The sequence below is a fragment of the Apodemus sylvaticus genome, chromosome 1 (genome assembly GCF_947179515.1).
Source record: "Apodemus sylvaticus chromosome 1, mApoSyl1.1, whole genome shotgun sequence".
NCBI lineage: Eukaryota > Metazoa > Chordata > Mammalia > Rodentia > Muridae > Apodemus > Apodemus sylvaticus.
This window is the reverse complement of record NC_067472.1, coordinates 196367492-196383386: the sequence shown is the minus strand read 5'-3', so window position 1 is coordinate 196383386 and position 15895 is coordinate 196367492. Positions and strand designations below refer to the sequence as shown.

The following is a 15895-nucleotide window of genomic DNA, read 5'->3' as shown; positions in this document are numbered from 1 at the left end:
GTAAAAAACGTTAAAAAATATTAGGGGAAAACTTTACCTAATGTGTTGGGTGAAGAACTATAGGTCAGTGGGACATATGCAGTAGTGACTGGAATGTAAATGGATAATATATGCAATAAAATAATTTTCAGGAACTATTTCTCCTTTTATTTCATGAGAACATAATGTAACAATGAAGAATGAATATTTACAGTTGCTTTGAAACAACCCCTCTATATAAACCACAGTGGTACACAACGTCTACAGAAAGGCCTGGTTAATTCCCACAAATACTGAGATGAAGGGTGTACATAACACACTTCTTCATGACTATAAATGTCTGGAATGGTCAAGGAGCTGAGAGAAGTAAGTTGGATTTGGGGTGTAATCCAGAGTAAGCCAGTCCTCGGATTTGTCAAAGTCGTCAAGGATTCTTTGCCAGAGTTCCTCTGCAGATGGACCTGAACCTCGAGCCTCCTCTGGGCAATGGGTGGCAGCTTCTAGGACATCTGTAGATTCAGTCACTGGAGTAAGCCAGTCCTCGCGTATGTCAAAGTCGTCAATGATTCTTTGCCAGAGTTCCTCTGCAGATGGACCTGAACCTTGAGCCTCCTCTGGGCAATGGGTGGCAGCTTCTAGGACATCTGTAGATTCAGTCACTGGAGTAAGCCAGTCCTCGGATTTCTCCAAGTCGTCAAGGATTCTTTGCCAGAGTTCCTCTGCAGATGGACCTGAACCTTGAGCCTCCTCTGGGCAATGGGTGGCAGCTTCTAGGACATCTGTAGATTCAGTCACTGCTAGATCAGTCTGGGCTTCAACTGCTGCTGATTGACCAGAATCCCAATCTATAATGGGAGCATGGCCAACAAGCAGATCTTCCTGCTGACTACACCTGTCTGCATCACTGGCCTGATAATGATGCAGAGAAGATTCCTGGATGCAGTTGAGTTTGGGAATGGAAACCTCACTAAATGTGCCTGAACACATGGGCTCTCCATTCTCAGCAGCAACAAGAGGTATGGAACCAGGAAAGTGGGTTGATTCAAAAACTGGTTTTGAACTTCCATTGGTCTCTGGCAAAGCTTCTGTAATATTCTGGAGAGCCATCCGCTTGTACTTAGCTCGGCTGTTCTTAAACCAGATCTGGAAAAGAAAGAAGATATCAGAAGAATGCCTGTTGTCCCCTAACAGGACCACAAGGTGAAGATTTTGGATAAAAGGTGTTTGTATAGCAATGATTCACATGTCAGAAACAAAGAAGCAGGAAACTCAAGATGGCTAAGATATTATAATAAAGTAGATTGTGTATGACCAGACAACATAAGACTGGGGAGATTGAGCCAGTGTGTCCTGTATTTTAGCAGGAGCTCTGGTGATTAGATTTCTGAGACCCTGCATGGAAACAATGCTATTCTATATTGCTACCAGGTTGATAAAAATTTGAGTCCCAGCATTTGATTCATAAATATCCACCACCTAAAACTGTCATCACTGCCCTAAGCATTTAAGAACAAAATTAAAGTTTCTGATGGGAAAGTGTAGATTTTTGCTGTTGGATTGAGGGAAAAGAGAGGGGCAGACCTTGATGTCCCTCGCTGTCACACCAACTAACTCTGCCAGCTTCACACATTGATCCTGGTTTGGGTACTGACACTTATCAAAATGTTCTTGCAGCAGGTGCTTTTGTTTTTTGGAGTACACAATGCGTTCCTTCCGCACCTTTCTTGAAGTCACAGGGCCAGATTGATGGTCACCATATTTCTCTGACAGTACCACAGATCCTATGAGAACATGGAAACAAGATTTCAATTATGTATTTGATAACTTAGACGCCCTGAGGGTTTTTTCAAAGTAGGTAATCCTGGGCCCAGTACAGGATCTAGTTGCATTTGGATACCTGATTTTCTTGATGGTCCTTGGAACTCTTGCTGATGTAGGTCCCTTTCAGGGACTGAAAGACTTGATTGCATTGGATTTGTTGGGGTCAATATGGGACTGTAATAAACTTGAAAGGGTAAGTTCCTTGCAGTCTCTTGAAGCCTTTGGGGTCTGGTTTCTATGGGTGCACTTGAAGGCATTTGGAATTTTGGATACAAGGAGGGACCTTCAGCCCTATGTGTGTTCCGAACCTATTGGAATATGTTCTGGAGAATCTAGTAAAAGAAAACACGTCAAAAAACCTACAGAGAGCACTGATTTACCCATCCTGCCTACCCAGCATTTGGTTTGGACTGTTACAGAGCAGGAATCAGACAGGAGCTTCATTCTTTCTGAACAACTGCCTGTGTTTCCAAATCTTACAAGTATTCTCAGTATTGAAATAAATATGCACTTGGCTCCAGTATTAACAAGAGGTTGCCAGTCCAGGTAAGCTGGCAATTGAATGTTCATTTCCAATGTTTAAATTTTCCATATCCTACACTTCTGGCTGTGAAATTTTGTTGGGACAGACTACTAGCTAGTCTGCCTCTGCCCATGAAAATAAAAGCCTGAAGGCTTCACAGGATTTCTGTGGCATGCAGGGCAACTGACACAAAAGTCAAATCACAAACCCAGGAATTCTGCAAACAGAGTAAATGGACAACTGACACCAAAGTCTGAAGACCTCCCAGGGGCACTGCAGCATGCAGAGAAACTGAATCGACAGTCTGAAAGCCTGTCGGGAATTCTTTTGCATGCAGGGAAACAAAACCTACAGTACTTATGCTTCCCTGGTTAACAGCGAAACATAGGGCAACAGCTTGACAAATCCTCTCAAGAGTAAACAGTATGAAGGCATCCCAGTAGATGTGTCACAGCCAGGGCAACATATCTCCAGCTTCTCTGCCTCTCTAAAGAACCCACAATTCAAAGGTCTTCAAGAAGGCCTCCCTGAAGACACACGGCCACCAGGGCAACAAGTCACCAGTGTACATGCCCCTCTGAAGGTTCCACAGTCAGAAGATCCCACAGGAGGTTTGCCACATCCAAGGCAACTGGCCTACCATGAGACTTGAGTCAACCTAGGGACAAAAAAGAAAACTCCCAAACAGAAACACCCCAACCAGAAAAAAACTCCCTATAACCATATGACAAGAGGCAAGAGCAGGACCATGAGAAACAGAAGCCAGTAAACTTTGGCATTATCAGAACCTACTTCTCCCACCACAGCAAGCCCTGGATAGACAAATGCACTTGAAAGTCAGGAAGATGACCTAAAATCTTATCTTAATGATAATAGAATCCTTTTAAAGAGATATAAATAACTCACATAAAGAAATATAAGAAAACGCAAGTGAACAGGTAGAAGCACTTAGAGAGGAAACACATAAATCCCATAAGCAATACAGGAAGATACAATCAAAAAAGTGAAAGTTTTTATTAATGCAGTCCAAGACCTAGAATTGGAAGTAGATATAACAAAGACAAATATAGGCAACCCTGGAAATTGAAAACCAAGGAATGAGATCTGGGATAATTAATCATTACCAGGAGAATACAAGAGATAGAAGAAAGAAAGCAGCAGTCTCAACTAACGTGGACCCCCCAAGATCTCTCAGAAACTAGACAACCACCAATTAAGCGTACACCAGCTGATATGAGGCCCCCAACACATACTCAGCAGAAAACTGTGGGACTGTACTCCCTCAGAAAAGATGTACCTATCCCTAAAAAGACTGGAGGCCCGAAGTGGGCAGGGAGTTCTTATAGGTAGGGGGTGGGTTGAAGACATTCTCCCTGAGAAGGAAACTAGACTTACAGGATGTGGAGCTTTCCGTGGGAGGACCAGAAGGGGGATAAAATCTGGATTGTAAAAAAGATTAAATATTTTTTAAACAAAGGAATATTATCATAATTGGAAAAACATGATCCCAGTTTCTCCTCCTTGCAGTATGACACCCTGTGACAAAATAAAGAATCAAGGGCAATGGAACATGTCCCATTTCCATGGACCCTTTCCACTCCCGTATTCTAAACAAGAGCATTGATGATCTAATTACTCTGGATGTCAGAAGGCACATACACCTAAGCCAGATCCCCTGATATTGAAGTGCTATACAAAGGACTAAGCCTTAATTGAATCTCCCTATCAAGAACCCTCCCACAGGCTCCTCCTTTCATCCTCTAGAATCCAGCAGCTATACACACCCTGTTGTAACATCCAGTCTGTAGCAACAACTTAATATCTAACGGAAATATGGCCAGATCACAGACTTTTTTTGTACTCTTTTCTTTTGTGACTGAGTTTCGCTAAATGAACTATGCTGTATGTGAGTCAAACAGAACACAAGGCTGAAACAGAATTCAGAAGGATCAGCCTAACTGTTACTTCCCAAGCAGGGCTAAGACTAAAGGTGTGTAACAAAGAACTGAGCCATCCTGTAGGATTTCCTCCTAACATGGGCTCCATCGAGAAAATAAAAATTTTCCTTACTCTCTAGGAGCAATCTCAAAAAATGCATCTCTTCTCATCCTGCTGCCAAGAGGACATGCACATTTCCGGCCACCACTAACACCTATTTATTTCTCCAAACTTTCTCTTCTGAGACTGAGGCAGGTTCCATGTGCAGGCCCCTGACTTCCTGATTCACACTATACATGCAAGCCAGGGCTCACAATTACAAAAACCCACTTGCCATTAGTTTCCGAGTCCTGGGATTAAAGGTGTGGTCCATGCATACAAAATGGTTACAGATTTTAGATGAAGGAGGGCCTGCTCAGCCAAACACCATCCAAGATGTCACACTTTTGAGTCAGAATGCCACTACTATGCCTTATCTAGGCAATCTGGAGCCTCAATTGGTCCCAAGGTCACTTGAGATCCCATTGTCAGTTCTTTCCTTTGTCCTATAGACAGGCCTCACTATCTATTGATCCAGGCTTTCTCAACAGCCCAGGATTCAATCTTGTGCTTAGAATGAAGAATAGAGCCCCTTGAGGTCTCTTGAAAGCTCATCCATAGAGTGCCCCGATCAGGGCAAATCACTGCTCTGCACTGTTCACATTTATGGAATAGACTTGAACCATCTACTAAAATTAAATAACATCTTCTGCATGTATACAGGGCATATTTTATACTTCACCAATCAAACACCCATACAGGCTAAAAAAATCACCAAAAATCCTCCTCCACTGTCTCCCAAATTTTCCCCAACTTGATATCCCCTTTACATAGCAACCTTAGACATTTCATGCAACTCACCAATTCACCAGGAATGAAGAGGTTTCCTGTAACCTGCGCAGTCCTCTGTCTTTGAATTCTCCTGAGAAGACCTGCCCTTATATATCTCTCCTAACCTGGAATTCAAAGCCCCTCCCACCCTTTGGCTCCTCCTACTTGCAATATTCAAATCCATTATTCTCTCCCACCCTTTGATGCTACTCCAGGTGTAGCCTCATTTTATAGAACCCATGAATTTAAATTTTTTGGTTTGTAATCCTTTATTTCTTTACATTTTATATTTTACTTTTATTACTTCCCAGTTCAGCTGTTACTTTCCTCCCAGACCTCCCTCCCACAATTTTTCATCACATTCCTAATCCCATGTCTCCAAGAGAATGCCTTCCACACCAGGCCTTTGGTCTGGTTTAAATAATTTAATGTGTGTACCCATCTTACTTTTGTTTCTGTCTGGTTTTTAAGGTATAAATATGTTCTGCATGCCTTGGTTATATAGTTTTGACTGGGAGTGCATTGAATCTGTAGTTTGCTTTTGGCAAGGTGGCCATTTTTACTACCTTAATTCTGCCAATCCATAATCATGAAAGAGATCTTTCCATATTCTGAGATCTGCTTTGATTTCTTTCTTCAGAGACTTGAAATTCTTGTCATACAAATTTTTCACTTGCATACTTAGAGTGACACCAAGATATGTAATGTTATTTGTGACTATGGTAAAGGGTGTCATTACCCTATTTTCTTTCTCAGCTTATTTATCCTCTGAGTAGAGGAAGGCTACTGATTTGATTGAGTTAATTTTACATCCAGCCACATGGCAGAAATTGTTTCTCAGTTGTAGGAGTTCTCTAGTGTTGTTTTATTGGGTTGCATAAGTATACTATCATATCATCTGCAAATAGTGATGTTTTGACTACCTCCTTTCCAGTTTGTAACATTTTGACAAGTGTTACAAACTGTACCTCCTTTTGTTCTCTAAATGCTCTAGATAGATCTTCAAGTACTATATTGAATAAATAGGGAAAGAGTGGGCAACATTTTCTGGACCATAATTTTAGTAGGATTACTTCAAATTTCCTCTATTTAGTTTGATGTTGGCTTCTGGTTTGCTGTATATTGCTTTTACTATGTTTTGGTATAGGCCTTGAATTCCTGATCATTCCAAGACTTTTAACATGAAGGGATAGTGAATTTTGTCAAATGCTTTCTCAGCATCTAACTAAATGATCTTGTGGGGTATTTTTTTTTTCGAGTTTCTTTATGTAGTGGATTACATTGAAAGATTTCTATATATTGAACCACACTTGCATTGCTGTGATGAAGCCTATTTGATCCTGGTGAATTACTGTTTTGATGTGTTCTTGGATTCGGTCAGCAAGAATTTTATTGAGTAGTTTTGGATCACTGTTCTCAAGGGAAATTGGTCTGGAATTCTCTTTCCTTGTTTAATCTTTGTTTGGTTTATGTATAAGCAATACTGTGGCTTCATATAATGAATTGTGAAGGATACCTCGGGTTTCTGATTTGTGGAATAGTTTGAAAAGTATCCGTAGTAGGTCTTCTTTGAAGAACTGATAGAATTCCCAACAAACACATCTGGTCCTGTGTTTTTGTTGTTGTTGTTGTTGTTGTTGTTGTTGTTGTTGTTTTGTTGTTTTTGGTGGTGGTGGTGGTGGTGGTGGTTGTGGTTGTGGTGGTGATGGTGGTGTTTTGGGAAGACTGTTAATAACTGAATCTATTTCCTCACGTGTTATGGGACTATTTTGATGGTTTATCTGATCAGGTTTTAACATTGGCAGCTGGCATGTGTCTACAAAACTGTCCATTTCATCCAGATTTCCCAATTTTGTTGAGTATAAGCTTTTGTAGTAGGATCTGATGATATTTGGAATTTCTGCAGTTTCTGTTGTTATATCTCCCTTTTCATTCCAATTTTATTAATTTGCGTGTTTCCTCTATTCCTTCTTGTAAGTCTGCTAAGTGTTTATCTATCTTGTTTATTTTCTCAAAGAACCAACTCTTGGTTTTGTTGATTCTTTGTATAATTCTTTTTGTTTCTACTTTGTTGATTTTGGCCTTGAATTTGTTTATTCCCTGCCATGTATTCCTCTTGGATGTATTTGTTTCATTTGGTTGTAGAGCTTTCAGATGTTCTGTCAAGCTGCTAATGTAAGCTCTCTCCATTTCCTTGTTGGAGGCACTTAACTATATGAGTTTTTCTCTTAGCACATATGACTATTGACAGCTTTTCAAGATTTCTAGTTGCAACTGCTTTAAGAGGAGAACCTTCTAGAAAGTTTATTGTTCATTGTTTACAGGCTTTTACTGCTAAGGGACTGCCTAAAGATGGCAAGACAGATAATGGGCCTGCATACACTGGAAACAGCTTTGAACAATTTTGCAAGGAATTTGGAATTGAACATAAAACTGAAATTCCTCATGATCCAATGGGACAAGGAATTGTTGAATGTATCTGAAAAATTAGCTTTAGAAAACAAAACAGGGTGAGTTTTAACTTCCAAGGTCACCAAAAGCACATCTCGCTTTTGCATTATTTGTTTTATTGTTTTGTAAACTGATGCTAAAGATCAGTCTGCAGCAGATCATCGCTGGCATCCAGACACTTCCAGCTCATATGCCATGGTTAAATGTTGAGATCCTTTAACTAATACTTTGGAATGGCCCCAACCCTGTTTTAATATGGAATGAGATCCTGTTTGTGTTTTTTCACATAAAGGAATTGGAGATCAATGACTACTGAAAAGATTGTTTCGCCAAGTGGACACAGATCCTGAGCCTTCTAATGATTATGATACTAATGATGAAGGCATCTCAGGATCCCTATGAGCCATCTAAATTAACCTGAAGTGTAGTCTTTGCCCTTACTGGATAGCAGGTGTTTTCTATCAATTCTCAAAGCCACCCTCCTTACACCAGGAGGCTTGATCTTGTTTGGATCTTTGTCAGCTCCCAGTTTAGGCACTTAACTAAGCAATTACCCCTTGGAGGTTCACTTGAGTATGATGGAAAAGAGTCCTGCTCCACAAATCCTTGGTCATGTGAAGGTTTTATCTGAAAGGTGGGATGTAGACATCCAGTGCTTAGAGACCATTTAAGCATTTGTTCTTTTCACATGTGTCCTTGAGATGGCAGGACTAGATCCCATGGTCATAGTTGGGTGGTGCAGAAGATTATTTTCTGTGCTGTTTGGAAATGTGAGACCACAAGGAATGTTTACTGGAAGCCCCAAAGAGATTTAATTACAGTTGCTAGGATTTCAACAGGTTCTGGCCTATCTAGTTCTAGTTATAACGGCAATGGACATTGTTTCTTCAAGGTTTTAGTTGTGCCAAAGCTGCGTTGTCTGGAACCTGGAAAGGAGTAGCATCCTCGGTTAGTTTTCTCTGTAACCCAATTCCAGTGTCTGGAAAAAATGTTAGAGAAGGCTGGATTAAGGGAAGGACTTGGACACTTTGGCTTTATAAGGAAGATTATGATTATGGACTACTTGTTTGTTTGTTTTTTTGTTTGTTTGTTTGTTTGTTTGTTTGTGACAGGGTTTCTCTGTGTAGCCCTGGCAGTCCTGGAACCAACCCTGCAAACCTGGGTGGCCTCAGAAAACTCAGCAATCTGCCTGCCTCTGCCTCCCAATGACAGGGATTAAATGAGTGTACCACCCAGGAGGGGCCCTCTCCCCTTGATCACTAATTGAGAAAATACCCCACAGCTGAATCTCATGGAGGCATTTCCCCAACTGAAGCTCCTTTCTCTGTGAAAGAATGTGTCAAGTTCACACACTAACCCATCCAGTACAACATGTAAAAATGAAGTAAGGCTGGGCATCATAACAGAGCCTTTCAATCCCATTACCTGCAAAGCAAATGGATGAGGATCTCCATTTGTGGAAGGCAGTCTTGTTTACATAAGCACTTCCAGGAGAGTTAGAACTACGTACAAAGACCCTATGATAAGAAATCAAAAATAATGCCAGGAGGTGGTGGCACATGCCTTCAATCCCAGCACTTGGGAGCCAGAGGCAGAGAGATTTCTTAATTCAAGGCCAGCCTGGTCTACAGATTGATTGCCAGGACAGCCAGTGTTACACAGAGAAACCCTGTCTCCAAAAACAAAACAAAAAAATCCAAAATAAAATAAGATGAATAAATCTTTGTAATGGAAAAACAAAACAACTGTCATTGTTCTAGCTGTTCTGCCAAGAGTAATTATCAAAATTCCTTTCAGAAAATAATTAACACTATTTTACCTACAATCTGATTTAATACTACCTAATGAATATTTACTTCGGGTGACATCATCACTCTTCATATCACTGGATATTCTGGAATAGTCTCAAACTCACTCAGAGTTTGACTCTGCCTCCAAATACTGACCATAAAGGCATGTAACACCACTCCTGGATTAATTTTTCTAAACAGGCTTTGGGAACAAAGAACAGGATGCCCTGGAGAATAGAATCCTTCCATCACAATTCATGGCATTAAAAGTGAGCCCTTCCAGCCTGACGGGGGTGGTGCACTCCTTTATTCCCAAAACTTGGAAGGCAGAGGCAGGCAGATTTCTCAGTTCCAGGCCAGTCTGGTCTAAAGACTGAGTTCCAGGGCAGCCAGAGCTACACAGAGAAAAACTGTCTCAAAAAACAACAACAACAAAAGTGAGCCCTACCACACCCAACTTAATTCATTTTCTACAAGTTCATTTGCATTTTGTTCAGTTTTCTGTGAGTGTTCATGTCTCATGTGTGCGGTCCCTGTGCCTCAAAAAGGGATTCAGAGCCCCTGCGTCTGGAGTTATAGCATATATGGGATTCCAGACCAATTAGGAACCAAATTTCAAGAATCAAGATCAACAAGCAATCTTTTCTTTTGTTGTAAATGTAGGTGTATACATGAACACGTGTCAGTAATGTGCAAGCATGCCTGGAACCCTACAGACAGAAGGAGGGCTAAGACTCCAAAGGAATACAATTCCCAATGGATGGTTCTGAGCCACATAGTGGAGGTTGGGAACTAAACCAGGCTTTCCTGATGAAGCAACTATTGCTCTGACTCACTGAGCCATCACTCCATCTCCACAATAAGTAACCCTCAGTTAAATCCAGCTCTAGTTCCATAATGCTAAGAGTTTTGATATTTTGCAATGGTATGTAGTAGAAGAGATCACATTCAATTAAATTCAAGTTAGATATGGTGGTGCACTCCTTAAGCCCAACACTTGGAACACCAAAGCAGGTAGATCTCTGTGAGTTCCAGACCAGCCTTGACTACAGAGTAAGTCACAGGACTACCATGGCTGTTACAGAATAAAAAACTGTCTCAAATAAAAGAGACAGATCAAACTGTACTCAAGAAAGCACTTTTATAAATGCAAATCAAAACAACCCTGAGATTTCACCTTACACCAGTAAGAATGGCTAAGATTAAAAATTCAGGAGAAGCAGATGTAGGCGAGGATGTGGAGAAAGAGGAACACTCCTCCACTGCTTGTGGGGTTGCAAATTGGTACAACCACTCTAGAAATCAGTCTGGCAGTTCCTCAGAAAACTGGGCACCTCACTTCCAGAAGATCCTGCTATACCACTCCTGGGCATATACCCAGAAGATTTCCCCAGCATGTAATAAGGATACATGTTCCACTATGTTCATAGCAGCCCTATTTATAATTGCCAGAAGCTGGAAAGAACCCAGGTATCCCTCAACAGAAGAGTGGATGCAAAAAAATGTGGTATATATACACAGTGGAGTACTATTCAGCCATTAGAAACAATGAATTCATGAAATTCTTAGGCAAATGGATGGAGCTGGAGAACATCATACTAAGTGAGGTAACCCAGACTCAAAAAATGAATCATGGTATGCACTCACTAATAAGTGGATATTAACCTAGAAAACTGGAATACCAAAAACATAATCCACACATCAAATGAGGTACAAGAAGAACAGAGGAGTGGCCCCCAGTTCTGGAAAGACTCAGTCAAGCATTATAGCACAAACCAGAACAGGGAATTGGGAAGGGGTGGGGGGGACAACAGGGGGAGGGAAGGGGGCTGATGGGACTTTCGGGGTTTGGGGGTCTAGAAAAGGGGAAATCATTTGAAATGTAAATGAAAATATATCGAATAAAGAAAAGAAAGTACTTTTATTTAAAGAAAAATTAACTGCACATTAGTTAGGAAAAGAAACTGAGAGTAACAGACTCATTTGGCACACACCTATAAAATCAGCAGAGTGGATGTTGGAGAAGAATGGCAAAACCTGGGGACCAGCCCTCTTGGGAGCTCTCACAGACTCAGTAGCCAACAAAAGACCACACACACACACACACACACACACACACACACACACACACACACATGGGTTGAACTTAGGCCCCCATAATATATTTAGCAGATGTGCACCTCACTCTTCATGTGGGTCCCCCAATAAGTAGATTGGAAGCTAATGGCTGTCTCTGGAGCCATTCTTCTACCTAGGCTGCCTTGAGTGGCCTCAAAAGGAGAGGATGCACCTGATCCTGCAGAGACTTGATGCATTAGGTTCAAGGTAGACCCATGGGGAAACCCTATGAGAGAAAGGGAATAGAGTAGTGACTGTCAGGTAATGTTGAGAGGTAGGTAGTGTTGAGAACATAAAATGGATGTATTTATTAATGGGAAACACTGCCTAGACAAAGATGTAGGAGAAACTGAGGCAATTTCCAATTAATTGCCAGCACAAATTGTAAACCATCCTATGGGCAAGAACCAACCCCTGACACTATCAATGATACTCTGTTATGTTTGTCAATGGGAACCTTGCATAACTATGCTATGCTCATTGTTATACTCCTGGAGAACTGGCTAGCCCAATTTTAATCTGATGCCTGCCATTCAGCAACCAATGAGACCTAAAGCAGAGGCACATAGGCAGAAATATAGGCAGAGCCACGGAAGCGCCACAGAACGGGTAAAAGACTGCAGTAGTTAGAGCAGTTGAAAATACCAAGAAAACACAGCCCACCGGATCAAATAAGCTAGGCTTACAGAGATTTACAGAGATGGAAGCAACAATCAGGCAGTTTGTATAGGTCTGACCAAGGTCCCTACATATGTGGTCCTGTAGCTTGGAGTGCCTGTCTTTGTCACTGAGGTAGATTTCTATGTAGCAAAATGCTGGATCCTGTTTTCAAATCCAGTCTGTTAGTCTATGTTTTTATTGGTAAATTATGTTCATTGAGATTAAGAGATATTAAGGAAAAGTGATTGTTGCTCCCGGTTATTTTTGATGTAATTTTTATGTTTGAGTGCTTCTCCTCTTTTGGATGTGTTGAAAGATTATTACTTCCTTTTTCTAAGGTGTAGTTTCCCTCCTTGTGTTGGCATTTTATATTATCCTTTGTAGGGCTGGATTTGTGGAAAGATATTGGGCAAATTTTGTTTTATCATGGAATATCTTAGTTTTTCCATATATGGTGATAAGAGTTTTGGTGGGTATAGTAGTCTGGGCTAGCATTTGTTTTCTCTTATGATCTGTATGAGATCTGCACAAGATCTCCTTGTTTTCATGGTCTCTGGTGAGAAGTCTGGCGTAATTCTGATAAGTTTTCCTTTCCATTACAGGTTTGAATGGTCTTTCTTTGTCAAGTGCATATCTGTTCTTGTCCAGTCTGTTTGGATTTCTGTAGGCTTCTTGAATGGTCACAGGCATCTCTCTCTTTACGTCAGGGAAGTTTTCTTCTACAATTTTGTTGAAGTTATTTACTGGTCAATTAAGTTGTAAATCTTTATGCTCCTCTATACCTATAGTCCTTAGGTTTGCTCTTCTCATTGTGGTCTGGATTTCCTGAATGTTTTTTGTTACACGGTTTCTTGCATTTTCCTTGATGGTTGAGTCAATGCTTTCTACGGTATCTTCAGCATCTGAGATTCCTTCATCTAACTCTTATATTCTGTTGCTGATGCTTGTATCTATGACTCTTGAATTCTTACCAAGGTTTTCTATCTCCAGAGTTGTATCCCTTTGTGATTTCTTTGTTGTTTCTAGTTCCACTATTAGATCCTGTATGGTTTTGTTCAATTCCTTCACCTGTTTTTTTTTGTTTCTTTGGTTTGTGTGTGTGTGTGTGTGTGTGTGTGTGTGTGTGTGTGTGTTTTCCTGTAATTCCTTAAGAAAGTTTTGTGTTTTCTCTTTAAGGGCTTCTACCTGTTGACAAATGTTCTCCTGTTTGTATTTAAGGGAACTATTTATGTCCTCTCTGACGTCCTATATCAGCATCATGAGATGTAATTTTAAATCCAGATCTTGTTTTTCTGGTGTGTTGGGGTATCCAGGACTTGCTGTTGTGGGAGAACTGGGTTCGCATGGTTCCATGTTGACTTGGTTTGTTGCCAGTGTTCTTGCATTTGATTTTTGCCATCTGGTTATCTCTGGTGCTAGCTGGTCTTGATGTCTCTGACTGTGGTTTAACTGTCCTGCTAGCCTATGTATCTGAACTCCAGGGAGACCCATTCTCTCTAGGAGGAGTTTATATATGCAGAGCTGGGATAATGTGTGAGCTCAGGTGTACATAAAGAAATCAAAAGTATCCTGTCACCAACTGATTCTTGATTCCTGTGTCCTGATGGTTCTTAGCAGGTCCCACTTTGTCCAGAAATTTGAGAATGGTGGTGGCCTCACCTTTGGACACAGATTGGTAGGCACTCCTGAAAGACTAGCTTCCTTGTGGTGGTATTTCTATATGTAATTCTGTGGCCCAGCATCTTATCTGGATGCAGACAAAAATCAGAAGTCTTCTGTCCCAGGCTGATCCTGGGTACCTGTGTTCTCAGGATTTTGGGCTGGTTCCTCTGAGCAGCAGGGGTGGTCCTCCCTGTGCTCTCAAACCTCTCTGCACTCCTGTGTGGTTAGCTATCTCCCTGATTAACCAGGATGTGGCACTCTGTGGGAGAGGATCGTCCCCAGCTGGAGATAGAAACCAAACGCTTCCTGCCTGGGAGTACTTGACATGATCCTCTGAGCAACAGGGATTCTCCTAGCTGTGCTCTCTGGCTTCTCCACACTTCTGTGTGTCTGCTATCTCTGTGCATCACATGGATATTTGCTTTATCGTTAGAAGTGTTAAAATCTCATCCATAGTGAAGGATAATTCTGCTACCAGTAATAGCCTTCTAACTGACAACCACATCTGTGAGATCAAGGGACAGAATGTCAGTGGCTTGAAGGATGCTCAGACTGCAGATAGACTGTCAAAAGCTGGGACTGTGGTTACCCTCACGATCATGCCTGCTTTTATCTGGGAACATTATTAAACGGATAGCTCCCAGCATTATGAAAAGCATGATGGTTCACTCCAGTCCTGAACTTTAAATGCCTTGTACAGTGAATCACATCACAGCTGAATGTTTCCAGCTTTCCTCTTTGCCTACTTCTCTATTTCTCACATGATGCTTTCCTGGAACCTGAGGGAATATGGTGCTTGGAAGCCTTTCTATTTTCTATCATAGCTGGGAACCTCACTCTATTTCATATCAGCTTCTGATTTGAAGATAGATGTGTAGCCTTAGCCAGGTTCTAGAGATGTAAAACACTCAAAGTTTTACTTACATTCCTAGATTTGGTTCTTTACTGGGAACCTGATGTGTTTATATAAGCCATGGTTATTAGGATAAATGGAGTAGGCTTAGCTTTCCCTGAGAACTGGTCAGCTTTCTCCTAGAACAAAGCACGGTGTTAGTCATGTGTTTCAGTTCTGTGGCATACTTTGAATTTAGTACATCAGCATAATACATTGCCTTTGATAGTTATTTTTTAAGTTTTCTCTGTGTGGGTATGTAAAATCCAATTAATCAACACTGTTTTCATTCCACAGAAGCATTATACAGTTGTGTGTACATTGCAAGACACTGTAATGATTGTCATTAAATCTTAATGACCTTCACATCATATGCTTCAATTGTCACCTAAATATAATAAGCATTTAGTATAAAAGCCAAAATAGAATTATTGCTGCCTTCTGAAACCTGAAGTGTTACCTCTCTATTAAACTGCTATATGCTATATCTGATCAGCTTACTGGTAAAGCTGAGGTGCCTAGTCATATCAAGATTTTCTAGTCACTGTACAAAGAAAATGCCTAAGAGCTGCCCTATTGCTTTCTGAGAAATCAAAGTGCTGTATATTTCATGTGTAAGTTGTTATACTCAATAAGGTTTTGGGTCTCTTATTTACTTAGAGAATAATTTGGTAATGTCTAAATTAGGGTTTGAATCCTAATATTATGTAACTTTAGCTAAGTTGGCATGGTTTTAGGTGTTTACCTAGTCGTCTTAATTTGTTCCACTTTCTGAATCCTTAATGTAAACAAAAATGGCAAGGACACTTTATCCTGATTTATTTCTTTCTGAATTAGTTAATCTCCTATTCTATTATAGTATGTGATACTATCGTAATAAAGGTAAAAAACGTTAAAAAATATTAGTGGAAAACTTTACCTAATGTGTTGGGTGAAGAACTATAGGTCAGTGGGACATATGCAGTAGTGACTGGAATGTAAATGGATAATATATGTAATAAAATAATTTTCAGGAACTATTTCTCCTTTTATTTCATGAGAACACAATGTAACAATGAAGAATGAATATTTACAGTTGCTTTGAAACAACCCCTCTATATAAACCACAGTGGTACACAACGTCTACAGAAAGGCCTGGTTAATTCCCACAAATACTGAGATGAAGGGTGTACATAACACACTTCTTCATGA

At 40.6% G+C, this 15895-nt stretch overlaps 1 protein-coding gene across 1 annotated transcript; it reads right to left on the bottom strand.

The window, feature by feature from the left end:
* Positions 1–309: 309 nt before the first annotated feature.
* On the bottom strand, positions 310–2057 carry LOC127683558 (homeobox protein CDX-1-like). Its single transcript, XM_052180907.1, has 4 exons — positions 1877–2057; positions 1561–1760; positions 717–1122; positions 310–446 (listed from the first exon to the last, which is right to left on the bottom strand). Exons 1-4 carry the CDS (start codon positions 2055–2057, stop codon positions 310–312), a joined length of 924 nt encoding a protein of 307 aa, XP_052036867.1.
* Positions 2058–15895: the final 13838 nt, after the last annotated feature.